This window comes from Pseudopodoces humilis, chromosome 2 (genome assembly GCF_049639895.1).
Source record: "Pseudopodoces humilis isolate 2021_Gansu_Grassland_sample_001 chromosome 2, ASM4963989v1, whole genome shotgun sequence".
NCBI classification, from domain to species: Eukaryota; Metazoa; Chordata; class Aves; order Passeriformes; family Paridae; genus Pseudopodoces; species Pseudopodoces humilis.
The window spans coordinates 59,591,738-59,608,488 of record NC_142201.1 but is presented as its reverse complement, the minus strand read 5'-3'; the positions used below and the strand labels follow the sequence as shown (position 1 = coordinate 59,608,488).

Sequence of the window (16,751 nt, the reverse complement as noted above, 5' to 3'; positions counted from 1 at the left end):
ACCTCTCTTGCAGCCCCCTTTAGGTACGTCAAGATACTCCAAGGTCTCTCCTTAGAACCTTCTCTTCTCCAGGCTGAACAACCACAGCTGTCCTGTCTTCACAGAAGAGTTGCTCCAGCCCTCTTATCATCTTCATGACCCTTCTCTGGCATTGCTCCAACAGGTTCATGACCTTCCTATGTTGGGAGCCCCAGAGCTGGATCCAGCACCACAGGTGGGGTCTCACCGCAGAGCAGAGCAGAGCAGAGCAGAGGGGCAGAATCCCCTCCCTCACCCTGCTGGATAATCTTCTTTTGATGCAGCCCAGGATACAATTGGCTTGCTGGGTCATGTTGAGCTTTTCATCAAACAATATTCCCAAGTCGCTCTAAGGAACATCAGAAAGAGTTTGTCATCCTGATCAAGACCCACTCCAAAGAAATAAAAATTCCAAAGTGTTTAAGTACTTTTTGGCATATTCAGATGTGGAGATTCCTAAAGTTAATATCTTTCAAATACAAAACCATGAAGAAAGCCATTCACTGTCATAAGACATTTAAGGTTAGTTTTCCCTGCCTGTTACTTCTTTTTATTTCAACCAAGTAATTTAAAAAACTTCTACAAGTCTCAGAAGGGAAACAAACAGCATTTGTTTTTCTCTCTTAACTTTTCTTTTGGAAGTGCATCATTCTAGGAGAGATTGCAAGAGCAATATTTGTGCTAAAGATCATTTCAAAGGGTTTTCACAAATTCTCAATCTCAAGTAAACATAAACTACCTCCTCCTACGATGACTTCAGCAGAGCTGGTGGGCAAGTGATGCTTTCATTCAGCCAGCCATTGGTTTGCTGCAATTCCCTAAAACAAAATGTGCAAAATGACAATTACCTTTTATCTTGCAAAGCAACCACCTTCACATCACATAAAACATCTGTGTTAAGTCATCAGGAACCTACACATAAATCCAGCTTTAGAAAATGAAGCAACCTGATCATACTTTTGAAAATGAGCATGAAGTAACTTTCCTATTAGTCTTCCATATTTTGTGTATGTACATTCCCATAAAATAAATGTGCTTGAATACAATGAAAAAATATGAAGAGATAGTTTCAATAAGAAAAGCATTTTCAGATTATTGCTACTTGCCTAAAACTCAGCAGGTGAAAGTTACAATAGTAAAAGCTTTATAATGAAAAAGTTGAAAGCATCTCTCTGGCAAATGGATCAGAAAAATAGAATGTCAAGAGCACCATAATACAATTAATCTTCACTCCTGAAAATGCTTCTATTATGTAGTATAAATCAGATAAACAAACCTTAGATCCTTCCATTTGAAGTTTTTCATTCGCAAGGTCTTACATTCACAATTCTAATTTGTCTACATTGCTGTTAGCATAATTTTAATGCCAGGTAATTTTTCAAGTTTTCAACAGTTTATTTGTTAATACCAGTGCACTCTTAAATTTACAATAACAGTAAATAATATATTAGTGAATTTTAAAGTAAATTTCTATATGAGTGTCCTTTAAAAGTAATTGCAATGTGCTGTTTCTGACAAAACCAACACTGGCTTCTTGCATAGAACAAAATAGGTTACCAAGTTTAGGCTTGATTTGAATGAAAAAATGAAACCTGGTGTCTATAATTTCTAATGATAGATCAGTCATATTCACCAGCAGTGAATGGCAAATATGTCCTTCTGCATCAGTAGGTAGGTAGTAGAAGGAGAAGGATAAGACCCTAGTAAAAAAAAAACCACTGAAAAACAAAGGTTTTTTTTAAAGGCATTTCTGACCTGGTGCTAACTCTAACAGTGGCACTAGCTACTTGTGAGAGCTCTGGGTTTGGGCAGATGGTTGGATGCCTCATTCCTTGCCTTATTTTTTTCATATGTGATGCACCACTGCAAATTTTTACTGTAAACTGAGTTATCCCAATACAAATAGAAAAGCCAAGAAACCTCTCTGCATATAGACAGTGTGTCACAAGGCCATTTAACTTAGTGCTACCCACTTTTCTAAAATCAGTTCTTAGGCTGTAAGGAGTCAGGACCATGTGAAAGATAAGCTTTTAGAAGGAAGTAGTTAATACACCGACACAAGATAATTCACATGAAGCAACAAAAGACTGATATTAATCAAAATTATGAGCAATTTTCTAGTCAGAGTATTTTTAGAGGAGTAGTCAGCAGAGAGTCAGAAACAGTCACTGAAGATAACAGATTGAGAGAAGAGCTATGTAACACACATGATGTTTATTTAAGTTAGGACAAGGTACTTTCAGAGTTCAGACACTCAATCAAATTTTCACACATCACATCGCAACACAGTGTGTAGCCAATGAAGGGGAGCAAGTTCCATTAAAGAAAGAGAAAGAGACCTTTGGCCCAAACCAACTATTACTGGTTTGGGGAGATGCTGAATCCTGCTGAATCCTGGCAGCCTGACATCCTCTGTTTCAGAAAGGTGGACTGATGTTCACTGTGTCATGCTTAGCTCCTGGGGCTGATACTTTCCTGTGACAGCCCTGGGAGGACCTGGGTCGGGGGACTCTCTTTTCTCTGATTAGGTTATCACATTTTCCCAGTCTGTAAGGGTGCCTGGGTACTCCTTTGTGCTTGTGGAAATAAAACTTGAATCGCAAGTATCACAAGGATGGAGCAAGTGACGGTGGTTGGAAAATCCTTCCTGCCAGGGACAGAGGCACCCCTCTCTTGATAAGGGTGCAGCACTGGGATGTTGCTGAGAAACTGCTGAGCCATTGGATTGCTGCCTTTATGTTGCACATCCACACGTTCTGCCATTGCAGCTGATCCTGCTCTGAGCAGAAGGTTGGACTAGAGATCTTCCAAGGTCATCTGCCTGATTTTGTGATGCCCTGATCATCTCAGTCAAAATCACTGCCTGTGAGTGTACTCATACGTTACCACATTTGCAAGGAAATTTGATTTAAGTTAAATTTAAATAAGCTCTTTCACTGTAGAATAGTTTAACTTGGATTGAATAATTTTGAATTCACTGTGGATAAAGACATAGACAAGGACAGTAGCTCATTCTCAGCTGACAACCATGCTAAGCTGTACAGTTGTCCTGTACCTCAACCTTGCATGTCCCCATAAATTTAAGATGCCTGACTTGATGTGCATTGAAAGTATTGCAAGACTTCCATTCACTTGATTGGTTATTGAATTATGCTCCACTCAGGTTAAAACTGGAAGATTAAATTTTCAGATGTAGTTCTGAAGTACATTTAAAGAACGACTAGCAAGGCGAACCCATCTATACCAAACTATAGGAAGTTCACAGATAAATGCAAATAAATTCAATACATGCGTTTCTTCACGCTGCAGACCAGTTTTGACCCAAGTTTGCAATCAAACCTGCCTGGTCCTCAATAAGCAATTTGGGCAAACTCACCTGAATACCAGACCCGGTTCTGTATGCTCAGAGCAGGCACATGTATGCCTTTCAATACCTTATAGGCTGGATTTGGTATCATGTGCATGGTTCTTTCTTCTACCAGTATTTTAAAATTACCTTTTATTTCCAAGCTTATAGCATCTCTCTGGCCTGCTGTTAATAGCCTGCAAGATTTTTGCTTATGTTTCAGATATAGTTTTTTCTCCTCCTACTCATTTTCTCTCATAAATCCCCTGGCTGATGAGAAAGTGTGGTGTATCCCTTACATCTAACAACATTCAGCAGTTGCTCTGTTTTGCCTGCTGTGACAAACATCAAGTCTTTCCTTTTTCTGACACCGTTTTAATGCCTCAGACAATTGGCTTTGTACATATAGTAAAAATGCAAACTTTTCCAGAGGCTGGTAGGTTTATGGGATTTTTACTGAGCCTGTCAGAAGACTCAATATTATTTTTACCCCCTCACCACACAATTCTTCAGAATTCCATAAACTACAACAAAGAAAATGAGGTCTTTGAAGACAGTACACATCCTGGGCATGTGTCAGGTATCTTCAATGTCACAGTCATTAAATCCTATATTCTGCCTATCAAAGGAGAGTCCTGAACAACAGATGGTATAGAACTGCACTCTGGCCAGGGGAGTTTCCAGGTAGGGCAGCTACTGTGCAAGCCCTATTCAACTCTTGCTCAGTGTTTATGAACAATATCATGTCCTCACTCCCCCCATTTTTAAGGATGCTGGCTACTGTATATTTTCAGCAAAGAACAAATATTTTATATTGTCTGCTTTCTTTGCACTAGTTCAAGACTGACTTGAAGAGGATTAATGCTATCTAGATTGAGAAAGTTTTATTTAATATCTTACTTTCGCATAGGGGAAAAAATAAACCAAGAAGGGAGAGAAACACCCAAGTTATCCAGCCTAAATATCTGGAGCTTTCTGATCTGCTAGAGCCCTGGAGTGCAGAGCTAGCCTTTTGTTCTTAGAGGATCCGTGACTATCTTCTGTAGAATATCAGCACATCTCTTCTACTCTTCAGGAGCTCTGTGTCTTCCTCTAGCAAGCACATTTCTCTCAGGAGTCACTCTGTGATTTGCTGTGTCTCCAGTGTTAGACCCACCTGCTCTCTGGACAGCGAGACCAGGCAACTCTTGGTGCAATATATTTGCCCATGCCTCTTCCAAAAGAAGCCAAGATACTTGAGTGAATGATGAAAACCAAACTTCTCTCCCACCTTGCAGCCTTTATACATCCATGTGCAAAACTGCCATGTATGACTCACCACACCTATCAGCTCTGTGTCAATGGTGGTGTCAGAGATCTGCTTGTGGAAATTAATAGTCCATGGGATAAAATTGTTATTTGCTGTCCTGTTTCATCCAGCAAGTTCTCATGAAAGTTTTCCAGCAAGACTCTCTGCCTGTTTCTCCCTCCCTGCTTCAGGGAGCTGTGAATCAAAATGCTGGTCCCAAGGGATATCTGCAGAGCCACGGGGATTTCAATCCCATGAGGCAAACTCATGGCTTTTCATCATCTGCTGATGGATTAAAGTGTCATTTGTGAGAAAAAGCTCTAAGCTGGCAATGGTGAGAGCATCACACAGAATGGTTGCATTCATACTGAGCAGCTCTGCAGCTGTCGTCATCAAATTGGTCCTCCTCGGTTTCCAATACCTGACATAATTTGTGAATAATAAATAGGACCAGGTCCCTAATGATCTCCAGGTGTGATTTAACCTGGATTAAGCCTTTCACACACTATGTTTAGTTCTTGCAAGGTCATTTCATTTCTAATAAGTACCAGTTTGCACATGCTCAGCTCTGTTCTTGTCCTTTAATGCAGTAACTGACAGATGGTAGCAAAATATTCCTTTTATAATGAAACCTGCTGAAGGAGACTGCTTAGGGCCTCAGAAAATACAATTTGCCAAATAAAGAATGGTCTCCAGGAAAGAAAGGAAATACTGTAATGCAGTATATATTAAATAATTTTCCTCAGGCATCTGGTGATCAGTAGCTTTTTCTCATGTCAGAGAGGTGACCTTACTGGTTTTTTCCAATTATTTATTGCCTCATTCACCTTTGTACTCTCAAAAGTCTTGTTTCTGTGGGTTGACATAAGTAGTGCCTCTAAAAAAGTGTAAATTAACTGCATGAGGATTTGTTGTAAAGGCTTCATAGGTACCAGATTTATATCTGCAGTATGCTGTCAGATTCTTAAGGTTTTCACTTACGCTATAATTAGCCCAGTTTCTGGGTGAATTTCACACCCATTTTTTAGACCCAATTATGCCATTTCTCTTAAACCACTATTAATTCCTAGCAGCATTGCTACTGAATTCTGATTTACTTTATGTGACTATACACACCCTGTATCTCATGGCCTGCACAAACTTCTTTTGGCAGCTGAATACATCAGGGTGATCTAATTTATTATCTTCTGTGAGGCAGGTAGCATTGGATGGCAGAAACCTCTCCTTTTAAAGCCTCCAAGAACCTGCAACTTTCTTCTAAAGCCTCTGGTTTTCTGAGTATCTATCTTTGCCACTCATTTCCTCAGGCTTCCCCATAAAAAAACTTTTACTCTTTTATCCTCTGTTCCAACATACAGCTAAGGAAGACTTGATGTGACTTCCTTTAGCATCCATTTACACTGTCCTATAAATCATATGAAATGTTCTGCAGAGGCTCAAATCTAGGCATTAAATGAGAATCCATCTGTTCATTGCTCCCAATGGGATTATAGTTTTTTTCTCTGCATCACTGCTTGACAAAACTTCTAATCCCACCTGAAACTGCCAGTGTGCTGTGTTTGGTGCCTGTTATATCAAATACACATCTCTCTGTTCCCACCTTCCCCTCTCAGGAGCTGCTGTTTTTAGACTACTTTTCTATCTCTGATAAAGCCAAAGTTACATCTTAACCTATACAAGCTTTGGTGGCATATGCTGCTCTGCTTTTCTGCTGCAGTATCACAAAATCTGTCATACAGCTCTGTTCTGATCTGTAACCCCCTTGTCATTACTGCCTTCTTGGAGAAAGTCAGGTAAACACCTGTTATTTCAGTTTCTTGCTTGGATTTCCTTTCACTGCTTTTGGATATCATGGCCAGCAGTAGATCAGAATTTGCATTAGCCTTTGGCTCTGTCAGGAGGAGAATCAACAGTGCTGGACAATTTAGAGCATGCTGCTGCTCTAAAAGCTATAATGTGCCTTGTGTATTACAACACTACAGGAGTGCTAGTGGCAAGGTGATGCAGCTGCTAGAGCACCCAGGAACACCATTATTTTAGGGGAGGATCACTGCCAACACCTGAACCTCAGACTCCCTAAGCTAAAACATACAACTAAAAAGTTATTTGGTCTCTACTAACGTAAAAGCCAGCAAAGGCTGACACATGCACAGCTACACATAGATCTGTGGCCAGCAGAAATGCCTCAGCTGGCCATTACAGCTGCAACAAACCTCGCATGACCCAGAGGACCTCATGCCTCGTTTGGTGTGGTCCAGGGCCTGTCAGAGCCCTGTGTTGCTGGGGGCTGAGGATGCACGTGTGTGTATGTCACTTATGTGCACATAGAGTTCCTTAGCTGACACACAGCAGCTTCACTTCTTTGTGACATGAAGAAACACCTGAATCCATCTGAATGCATCTGAGCCATCAGGCACTGCCTGTCTGGCAGCTGCCTCTTGGAGCAGACCTATGAAGAGCACAGACTACGTCACTAGGGGTTTTTGGGTTATGTTGATTGCTGTTTCTTTTTCAATTAAAAATGAGGAAGCATGTGACTCTTTTTACCAGCCCCTCAGACTGTGAAGCCTTTAGTCATCCATAAAGAAGCACATTTGACAAATTTTGGAGTTTATGCCTTTTTATAGTATGGATGATTCACACCTTCAGAAATGCCTCAGAGCAACTCAAGCCCAGTATCCCCTTTTATTGCCAAAAATACTTGCCAAAAATTTTGGAGCAAGGCACCACACCATGGGTATGTCCAAAATGAGCCACAGCGTTACACCAAATAGTACATATTTGCTTGCATTTAAGGCTGCCCAGTCCCACACAACCTCCAGCAGCTTACCTTGACTCCCTCAAACAGAACAAGAGCACCATTCCTTCACAGTCCCACCTCACACCACCGTGTCTCCAGCGCCATGCTCTCTGCCTCCGAGGTTTTGCATGGAACTGCTGAGTATTTCGCAGAGCAGATGCAGCAGCGTGAGTCACCGCCTCACCGAGGAACGAGTTACTGCACATTGGCTACTCCATGGAAACAGCCCATGGACATGCTTGAATATTGTGCAATACATTCTGAGGCCACTTGCATGCCTTGGAAATAATTTATTCACATATACCCAGTCACACAACTGCCTGGGTACTTCTGATGGAGCATCTCTCAGATGAAATTTAGGCCACCTGATTCCAGAAAAAAAGAGCTCCAGGTAGGAGCCTTGATTTTTTTGCCCCTCAGGTTGGTGCTCTTTCAGTCCTTGAAACAAGATAGTGTTATGCAAACCACCTGTTAGGAATGGTCTTCCTGAAATGCGCCGACCCCCCAAACCTGAGAATACCTGAGAATTGCTTGGGATGGGCCAATGCCAGGCCCTGGTTGAAGAGTGTAACAGGGCAAAGGATTGTGCTCTAGTAGCTAGAAATGTTGTTAGTGACTGCTGAATTTACTCTTATGGTTGTAGCTGAATGTCTCCATCCATGTTCCCTGGAGGCGGTCTTGGTTTACAGCTTTAATAGCTAGAAAATGTGAGTTTTCTGACCATCCCCACACTTTATGGTACAATCTCTCCAGCTGTTATAATGAAGAAGCACTAGCAACAAAGTTATTACTTACTCTGCAAGCAAAATTTCTCTTCTTGGCAGCACTTGGCAAAAAGGTAGTTCAAAATATATCTTAATATTCTGTAAACAAATCAATTATTTATAATTGTCTTGTCTTTAAATGTGAATTAAAGTAATTATTTTTTTTATAGAGTTGAAAGGAAGCAGACAAGTTTAATCGAGGTAAATGAAATCTACATGACCACCTGTTTGTTTTCTTTAAACTTTATAGGAAATCAATGTATTGACAGTAGCATTGGTCAACCAGGACAGAGAAAAAAACTCAGAGAAACGAAGCCCAGGTCTAAAATCAGAGAAAGAGGCACTATTAATAGGTAAGATAACCCCAAAGAAGATTTTTGAGAACAAAACACTTTCTAACAGGTTTCTGTTTTGCATATATGTTTACACACATCTTTGTCCTAATACCAGTAAAAAAGAAAAAATAGACTTTTTGTTTTTTTATCTGTGTTCAGAATGGCTTTTAGTAAGAAAAATCCTAAAATACAAGTGAACTTTGCCTTTCTGAAAAATTCTGCAGTTTAATGAAAGGATTTCAGGTATGACAAAACTGCAGGATCTGCATTTCGACTTGCAGCATGAATGTATGACAACTTTATTTACATCAGGATTTAGCAGGCCAGAGTTGTATAGCTTGTTACATGATTATTAGACAAAGAGATGAAGGAAAAGGGGGTGGAAATAATATTAGTAAACTACCAAGCAAAAAAAATACATATACTGCATGTATTAAGCAAGCCAGATTTATGCCTTTGACATTAGGTGAGGGAATTAGCAATATGAATATTTATAAAGAATACCACAAGGACTGTCATACCCTTTACCTAGAATAAAATTTTTAAAATAAACTCTTAAATAGTGCCTGAAGCTAAAGCTTATAGGCAGTGGGCCAGCTAACTGGTATCAGGCATTCAGCCACACAGAACTGGCTGTACCCATGCTACCCTTGGAGGGAACAGGCCCCATTTAGACTTGTGCATATTTTGCATTTGGTTTCAGTGGGGTAAGTTTTCAGGGAGCACAAAGCCCACAATTCCAAAGTGTACCCTCTGGCATGGCAACAGAAATGTTGATCTGAAAGAACGGGCTTAATTTCTTTGGTTTGGTCTTTTCACATATCAGTGGTACCCTGATAAATGATGGCTCCAAAACTACATTAGTTTGTTTAAATGCAACTCATTTTCATCACCTAGGCACCAGGAAGATTGCTGGTTTATTGCTGAGGCACAGATTCAGCAATTCACAACTTCAGTTCAGACCAAAGAGGTCATTTGAAGGTGAAGAATGTATTTAAATGTTTAAAGTGCTTACTACACAAACTCCCTGTGACTAGTGAGATGCAAAAATGGAATGCACAGTAATGTATGACTTGATTGAATTCTGCTTGTTATAATTAAATCTGAAACTTTTAATTGTAGAGGACAGTACTTGATTTTTTCAAAGTTCCTTCTGTGAGAAAGAGAGCAAGCATGGGATTTTAAGAACAGAATAACAAACTTTTTTCCTAGGTCACTCACTATTTGATGGTAACAAACAGTGGCAGTGTCCCAAAGTGGGTCCCATACATTTGCTGTTCAGTGGCACACTCGGATAAACAGAATAACCTCAGTTCAGATACTGCTGCTCATAATACCCCCCCACAACTGACTCACAGTTCAAAGATTAAAGATTCCTCAAGATGGACTTCTTGTTATCTCTTCCTCTGAGGCATGATTAGGTGTGGCAAGTGAAAGATGGGCCTTGCCTCCATCCATTCACTAAGTTTTTCTGTATTTCAAAAAATTACAATGTTGTCTTAGAGGAAAAGAGCATAAAAGAAAAAAATATAAACAATTATAATGGAACTCCAGTCAATAACTACAAAATATTGACAAATTACTTATTGTTTACATTATATGAAAGAGCTGGCTTTGAATGTCCTAAATTAAAAAGCCATGGGAATCACATAACAGATGCAACAACACTGGTAAAATGTGATTTGAGTACAAATTGGATTTCCAGTCATCTCATCCAAGTGTGATGGTCTTGGCTTTTGCTTCTAGAGCTCTTGTGTGGTTACCTGTAGTCACCCACAGCACAAAGAAGGTTACTGCTGCTAGGACTTGCCATAGCAAAATATGTTTTACATGCCACTCCTTATGTAGCATCAGAAGTTTGTAAATGCTGTTTCAAAAGTGGAGGAGAAAAAAGGTGTTCTTTGCAAAGCCAGTCTAAAATGCGTTAAATATTGCTTATCAGTTTCAGCCATGGCCAGTACTTGGGGGAAAATGAAATCCAAGATTATCCTAATTCATTCAGCATCAAGAAAGCAGTATGGCCTGCAGTACACAAGATACAGTGACCCATTTTTGTCATTTGTAAGCATTTTTAATCCTGGTGTTTATGATTTAAGTATAAGAAACTTCCCTTAGGGTGGTTCAACTAAGAAGCCCATCCAAAGAGTTGAAAATATTTGTTCTGATTCTTACAGTTCAGCTCTCCCCAAACAGCAAGTAGCACACATGCCATTTTGTATTTCCACTGTGTGCTTAGAAGAGGAGAAATTGGATAATGCTTTTAATAGCAGTACTGCTGCCCCAAATCTTGTTTTCTCTGGTCATCATTCTTAATGCTGGCACTTGATTTTCACTGCAGAAAAAAATCTGTAGACTTAGATCCTGACTCCTTCTAAGCCACTTTGAATTCCCATACCTCTTATAATCATCCTGAGAACAACAATGAAGATAGACAGAAAGTGTTCTCTCTTAAGAAAAAGTAAATAAGCAAATATGTCATAAAGCATTTGTGTTTTCTTCAGCAGCAGTTAGGGGTAATACGGATTAAACACTTTTCATAACCAGCATCTGCATAATTACTAGAAAAATTTGAGGGAGTGAGGGTTCTGACACAATTGTATGATACGTTTTCACAACACAGAATCCAGTGAAGGGGAAAAAAACAATAATTTTACCATTACAATATCCACAATTTTATATTGGTAAATCAAGCATAAAATTAGTAGTTGAAATGCTCCCAGCAAGGCTTTGTTTAGAAATTCCTTTATTCATCAGTATATTATCTTGGTCACTTACTTGCTAACTGCTGTCATTTCCTGAAGATGAGCTATTGTATTTAGCATGTTACTATGACTGTATTAAAAATGTGCTGTTTTGTTATGTTTATTGGGTTCCACAAGGAAAATAAGAATCATAATTCATATTGAAAAACCTTCAAGAACAGACTCTTCAGAATTATTTTGCCTATTTTAATGATACAGTGTCTGAGGTAATTTTAATACTTTGTGTCTGTTTTTATTACAGGTATCATATCCACATTTCTTCATGTCCACCCTTTTGGAGCCAATATAGAGTATCTTTGGTCTTATATGCAGCAGTTGGACTCTAGGGTAAAAAAAATTTAATCAAAATCTGTTTTCTCTTTAGAAATATTGTATTATTCTTTACTGCAGGTTAAACTCTTCATGCATTTCCATTAGAAAGATAATGGGATATGGGGCTTGGGGGTTTGCAGTCTTTATTCATTTGCAAATTACAGTGCACGTGCTTGTGTTGAGGTCTTTGCTTCGCACTGCTTAGCTATCCTTTGTGGCACAGAAGAGCAGAGCTCTAAATAGCAAAGACTAGCAGATGATTTTATGACACATATGATGCTGAAATATAGCTGCAGAGAAAAAAAGCAGAACAGGAGGCAGGTGTGGCCATGGCCATCAAACTGTGCAGTTTTTGGAGATGGCCCTTTATTCTTTGAGAAGTTGTTAGTCATGTGTCATACTGAACTGAACATTCATGAACACAGGAATGGACCATGTTGCATGTCTTTTGTCGCCATGTGGGAGCAGAGATGACCACATAAAGGAGTTGGGTGACCTTACCAATTTCAGTGAAGCTGTGGCAAAGACAAAAGTGAGGCAAACACAAAAGAGTGTGCAAAGTGTTTAATGCATCATACAGTAGACTTACAGTCGATACATACCTGTAAGATAAGATTCTTTGATTTACTCTTTAATTTCTGCTGTAGAATGAAATTAAATCAAGCCCCCAAAAGGTCCTATTCCTCTGCACTGAATATTAAGCAAGTCACAGGTGAGAAGCTCAAGTGTGAAATGATCATGTGAATGGTACTCCAGGTGCTAAACAGCAGCTCTGCAGGATGCCAGGCTGCGAGGGACACTCAGATGCAGGGGTCACCCTGCAGCCAGCCACAGCTATGTCCCACATCTGCCAATACTTGGATGATGGTGCTTTCCCAGATCTTCTTGTAACACAACTCCTTTGGTCCTGGTAATGTTTTGCTCCTGAACAGTACCCTCAGCCCACAGATAAGATTGGCTTCTCACTGCTTTGATGGGCTGCTTCATGCTTCTGGATGATCCTGGATCTTTCCTCTGTTTCTATGAAAAAGTGTAGAGCTAAAAGCAGAGGGGATCCTGAACTAGAAGCTCACTGGAACTACAACAGGCTGCATTGATGAGTGAGGAAGGATGATGAATTTGTTAGGCACTGCCTTCAGGCCACGGCAGCTTAGGTTTGCTAGCGCTTTACAGCCACACACAATGAAAAGGGAGTAGGGGATGGGGATGGGAGAAAGAGGGGAGAAACTGGTGAATTAGAATTATTTTTTTAAATGTCTGATTTTATCAAGACCATCTCATTATCAAGATGAATCCAGAGCTTCACACCAGCCATTCTTCTGCTTCTCTGTGCCCCACCAAAGGTGCATTTTGCTTCGTCTTGTCCTGAATCACCCAGTCTGTCCAATCTCCTCAGTTTTCTTTCAAGCCCTCCCTTAACACAGAATTTGGCCAAGTTTCAACTGCTTTTTCCCCTGGATGACCTCTCCAGCTCTGTATCTCTTGAGTGATAACAGGAATCTTCCAAAATGTGGACTCTATAGGCTCCAGCCCTGCTGCTCATTGCTTCTTCCCAGTGAGCTCTTCAACATTCTCACCCTGCAGTGCTGTGGTCCCTTCTTGCACATGACTTTGGGCTCCGTCCTTGAGTTTTTGCTCACATGAGAGTGACCTGAGGGCTTCTGTGAGGCTGCCAGGGCAGCTCTTGACTTGCAAACAGAGCCCTCAAGGAAGGAGCATTGTCTCCATCTCTGCAGCTACCACTGGACCTACCTACTGCATAATAAACACAAGCTGCAAAATTTGACCTCGTTGGTTTATTTTGGAAGCAGCTGCTTGTAGAAACAAATTACTTTTTAATAGCACGATCCAGAGATGCAATTTCAGAGATGAATTTCAATTACTTTCCATGGTTAGCCTGTCATTCCTCGCCTGAACAGGAATGATAAGGTCAGCATACCCGTGTGGGCTGAGGGCTCAGATACATTGCACAAAAGTAACCAGACACCCACAGCTGCCACGTGAGTACTTAAAAGATGGATTGGATCATGCTGAGGCTTTAGACTGCCTCCAACACTGAGTTTTGGTGCCACTTTTAACAAATCATTTAATCTTTCTGCTGCACTAAACCCTACAGAAAAATAAGAAGCAATAGATATTTTTTCAACCCCCTTGGGTGTAGTGAGGTATAATTAGCACATTTTATGTTTATAGACTGTTTTAAAAAGGAAGGGTTTCATCATGGAAGGTTTCTACTAGTATTAATAAGCAGAAGTATCATTATTTCCAGAGAAGCCTTTCAAACCGTGGAGATACCTGTGGATAACAGGCAGCACCCATAGATCTCTTTGCTGTTCCTTTCATGACCACCACTTTAGATGCAGTAGGATAAAATGGCTCATATTCCATGACAGTTGGTTTCTTGTCTTCCCTACTGATTATACCAGGAAGGTTGCTTTTGTGAAAGTTTTTCTGTAATGAGAGCATCTTGCCTATTAGGAAGGTGAGCAGTCATTAAGGTTTTGGAAAGATAAAAACATCCTGACCTGTGCAAAACTGGGAGCTTTACTCTTAATTACCTGGGACTGCAGAATTGGGTGACACCAAGGGAAGATGGCTCCATGGATAGTCAGCCTTCAGTAACAGCAGGGAGCTGAATAAAGTCTTTTTGAAGGAGAAGAACTGATAGAGCTGGGAGAAGAATTCAAAAGCGTTGGATGAGAAGAAGAATAAGGTCCCATCTGCTTCCTCCTCCTCACAAGAACACCCATGACTGTAATTTTTAGATGGACTTCATACCACAGTGGCCACAACCCTGACATGGCAGTTGTCATTGCTTTACAGTGGGATGCCACCCACATGAGCAAAATTATTCCTGTGAGGAATCTGCACTTGCTTTGGAGTCAGGAAATTCTTGTCAAGCTGAGGTTAAAAAAAAAAATAATAATGGTTGGCTGTTTTCATATGCCCTGGATTCCTCTCCCCTGCACCCCTATTATATCTGTTCTTAATGTTTCTTTTTTATAAGCTACAGAGCAGCTTTCTCACTTTAATTTTACCTTTGTTTCTTTCTCAGATCTCTGCAAATGAGATAGAAATGCTTTTGATGAGACTGCCACGCATGTTTAAACAAGAATTCACTGGTGTAGGAGCAACACTGGAAAAGAGGTGGAAGTTTTGTGCCTTTGAAGGAATTAAAACTGTCTGACTGTGACTAGTAATGAAGCTATGCAGAAGAAGAATTCCTAGAGCATGGCAGGGTTATAAAGTATTAAAGTAAGAAATTTGGGTTTGGGCACATAGTAGTATGTTTTCAAAGTTATCCAAGCCTAATTTTAGTTACATTTGTGACGTTCTCTTGTGAGTGGAAATGTAGTTGTGCACCAGTTCCTAAAATAAAATAAAATTTAAAAAAAAAGTTTCAAAATGTGACAGATTGTTTCCTATGAAAACTGAAGAAAGATACCACAGTCATAATGATTTCAAAATACTACATGTCCTACATCTAAGAAAAGCTCATTGAGCAAACAGCTAAGGAGAAAGATTGCCCAGTTATGGTCGCTAAGCTACAGCGATTTATATATGTAATATGTAGTAGAACTCATTAAGTTTTGTTATAGAAAGTTCTTTCTGTTTAGTAAAGAGAATTGAGTAATTTTGCAGTGAGAAAAAGCATACCAAAAGAAAACTTGAAGATGTGTCTGAAGTTATTGTATTTTGTAAATTAAGTTATATGCTGTACCAGGGATTTTTTGCCTTATTGAAAGAGGCCTGAAAATGTGATTGGAGTCCTCAAGAATGCTTTATCAAGAATATTATTTTTCTAATGTAACTATTCTCCATTACAAGTTCTTTTAACATGGATTGCATATCAATTTTCATAAACGTGTAAATAAGGAGGAAACCAGTGTTACTGTATTGTATTTGGTATGTAACATTCAGGTTTATGCATCAAAATAAATATTCAGTTGCATTACTGTTACAAATTTTATAGCAGATATATTAATTTTTATCAATAAATATGACTTCTACCATATTGTTTGTATAATTATTTTTTCTGACGATATTGAATTTTAATCGATCCAGCAAGAGTCTCCTGGAACTTATCTTTCCCCTACCTGAACTATTAATTGCAGATAACTCGGTTAAATGAAATATAATTTTAAAAAAAAGAGCTTACAATATTAGCTAAGATTAAAATAATTTCAAATATCAGTAGAGGAAGAACCAGTATGGAGCTTTGATTTTTTTTTTTCAACAAGCAGACAGGTGAAAAATGAACACATTCAAGCTTCCTGTTTTCATTGTTGTGTTGGGTAAGAAACAGCAGCCCCCTCTTTGCCACACCCCTGTGCAGGCAGAGGAGCCAGCCACAAGAGACCTGGTCCTAGGAAGTGGGGTACCAACAGTGAGAAACACAGAAAACTGAAACAGCTGCAGGGAGTATCCAGATATATATCTGTGATGTTTCACTCAGGTCCTTCAATAAACAGCAATTAGTGTCAAATGCATTTAGTAGTGAAGGAACTCTCCAACATGGCTTTCAGTGATTGGTACTTTAGGACATATTTCTCTTCTGGCATCTACCTGGAAAATAGAAATATTAAATGAAATGCTAATTGCATACAAAAGGGGAAAAGAAAGAGGCTTAGCAGGTCTATTATGGGGAAAAAATTATGCTTTCAGGCAGTACACACAAAATTAAAAAAATCAAGTACGTCTCAATTATGGTTGCTATAGAACCTGTGATAAGTTACTCAGGTGAAACTAGTAATTATATGCCAGTTATGTTAATGAAAATTAACTAGTTTAATCCAAGTAACAACTCTGTCCTCTCTTGAGATCATACAGTTTCATGAATAATTCTGGCAAAAATGTGTTAGGTCTGACAGCTCGTATTTAGGTACTGAAACGTAAATGTGTATGGATGCCACTAAGGCTGGGGAGAAGAGATGTGAGAAAACTTCCACCTCAGCGTACACCATGCCATACTTATTCATTATGTCCTGTCCTTCCTTTCCTTGTGTCTTTCTTTTTTTCCCTTTAGATCATTGTCTCTCTCACAAAACAACTTCAAATACAGTCAGAAAACTTTTTTTTTTTTTTTTTGACAGAACCTTGTAACGTAATCACTATATTTGTTTTGC

At 39.4% G+C, this 16,751-nt stretch overlaps 1 protein-coding gene across 8 annotated transcripts in view; it reads left to right on the top strand.

Moving 5' to 3' along the window:
• ENOX1 (ecto-NOX disulfide-thiol exchanger 1) overlaps positions 1-15,638 on the top strand; it is a 307,218-nt gene extending 291,580 nt beyond the window's left edge. For all 8 annotated transcript variants that reach the window (XM_088068185.1, XM_005516390.2, XM_088068196.1 and 5 more), the window contains 3 exons: positions 8,467-8,569; positions 11,555-11,640; positions 14,681-15,638. In XM_088068185.1, coding sequence (XP_087924311.1) covers positions 8,467-8,569; positions 11,555-11,640; positions 14,681-14,812 — 321 coding nt within the window. In that variant the 3' untranslated portion in view covers positions 14,813-15,638. The remainder of the gene's footprint in view (positions 1-8,466; positions 8,570-11,554; positions 11,641-14,680) is intronic.
• The last annotated feature ends 1,113 nt before the right edge of the window (positions 15,639-16,751 follow it).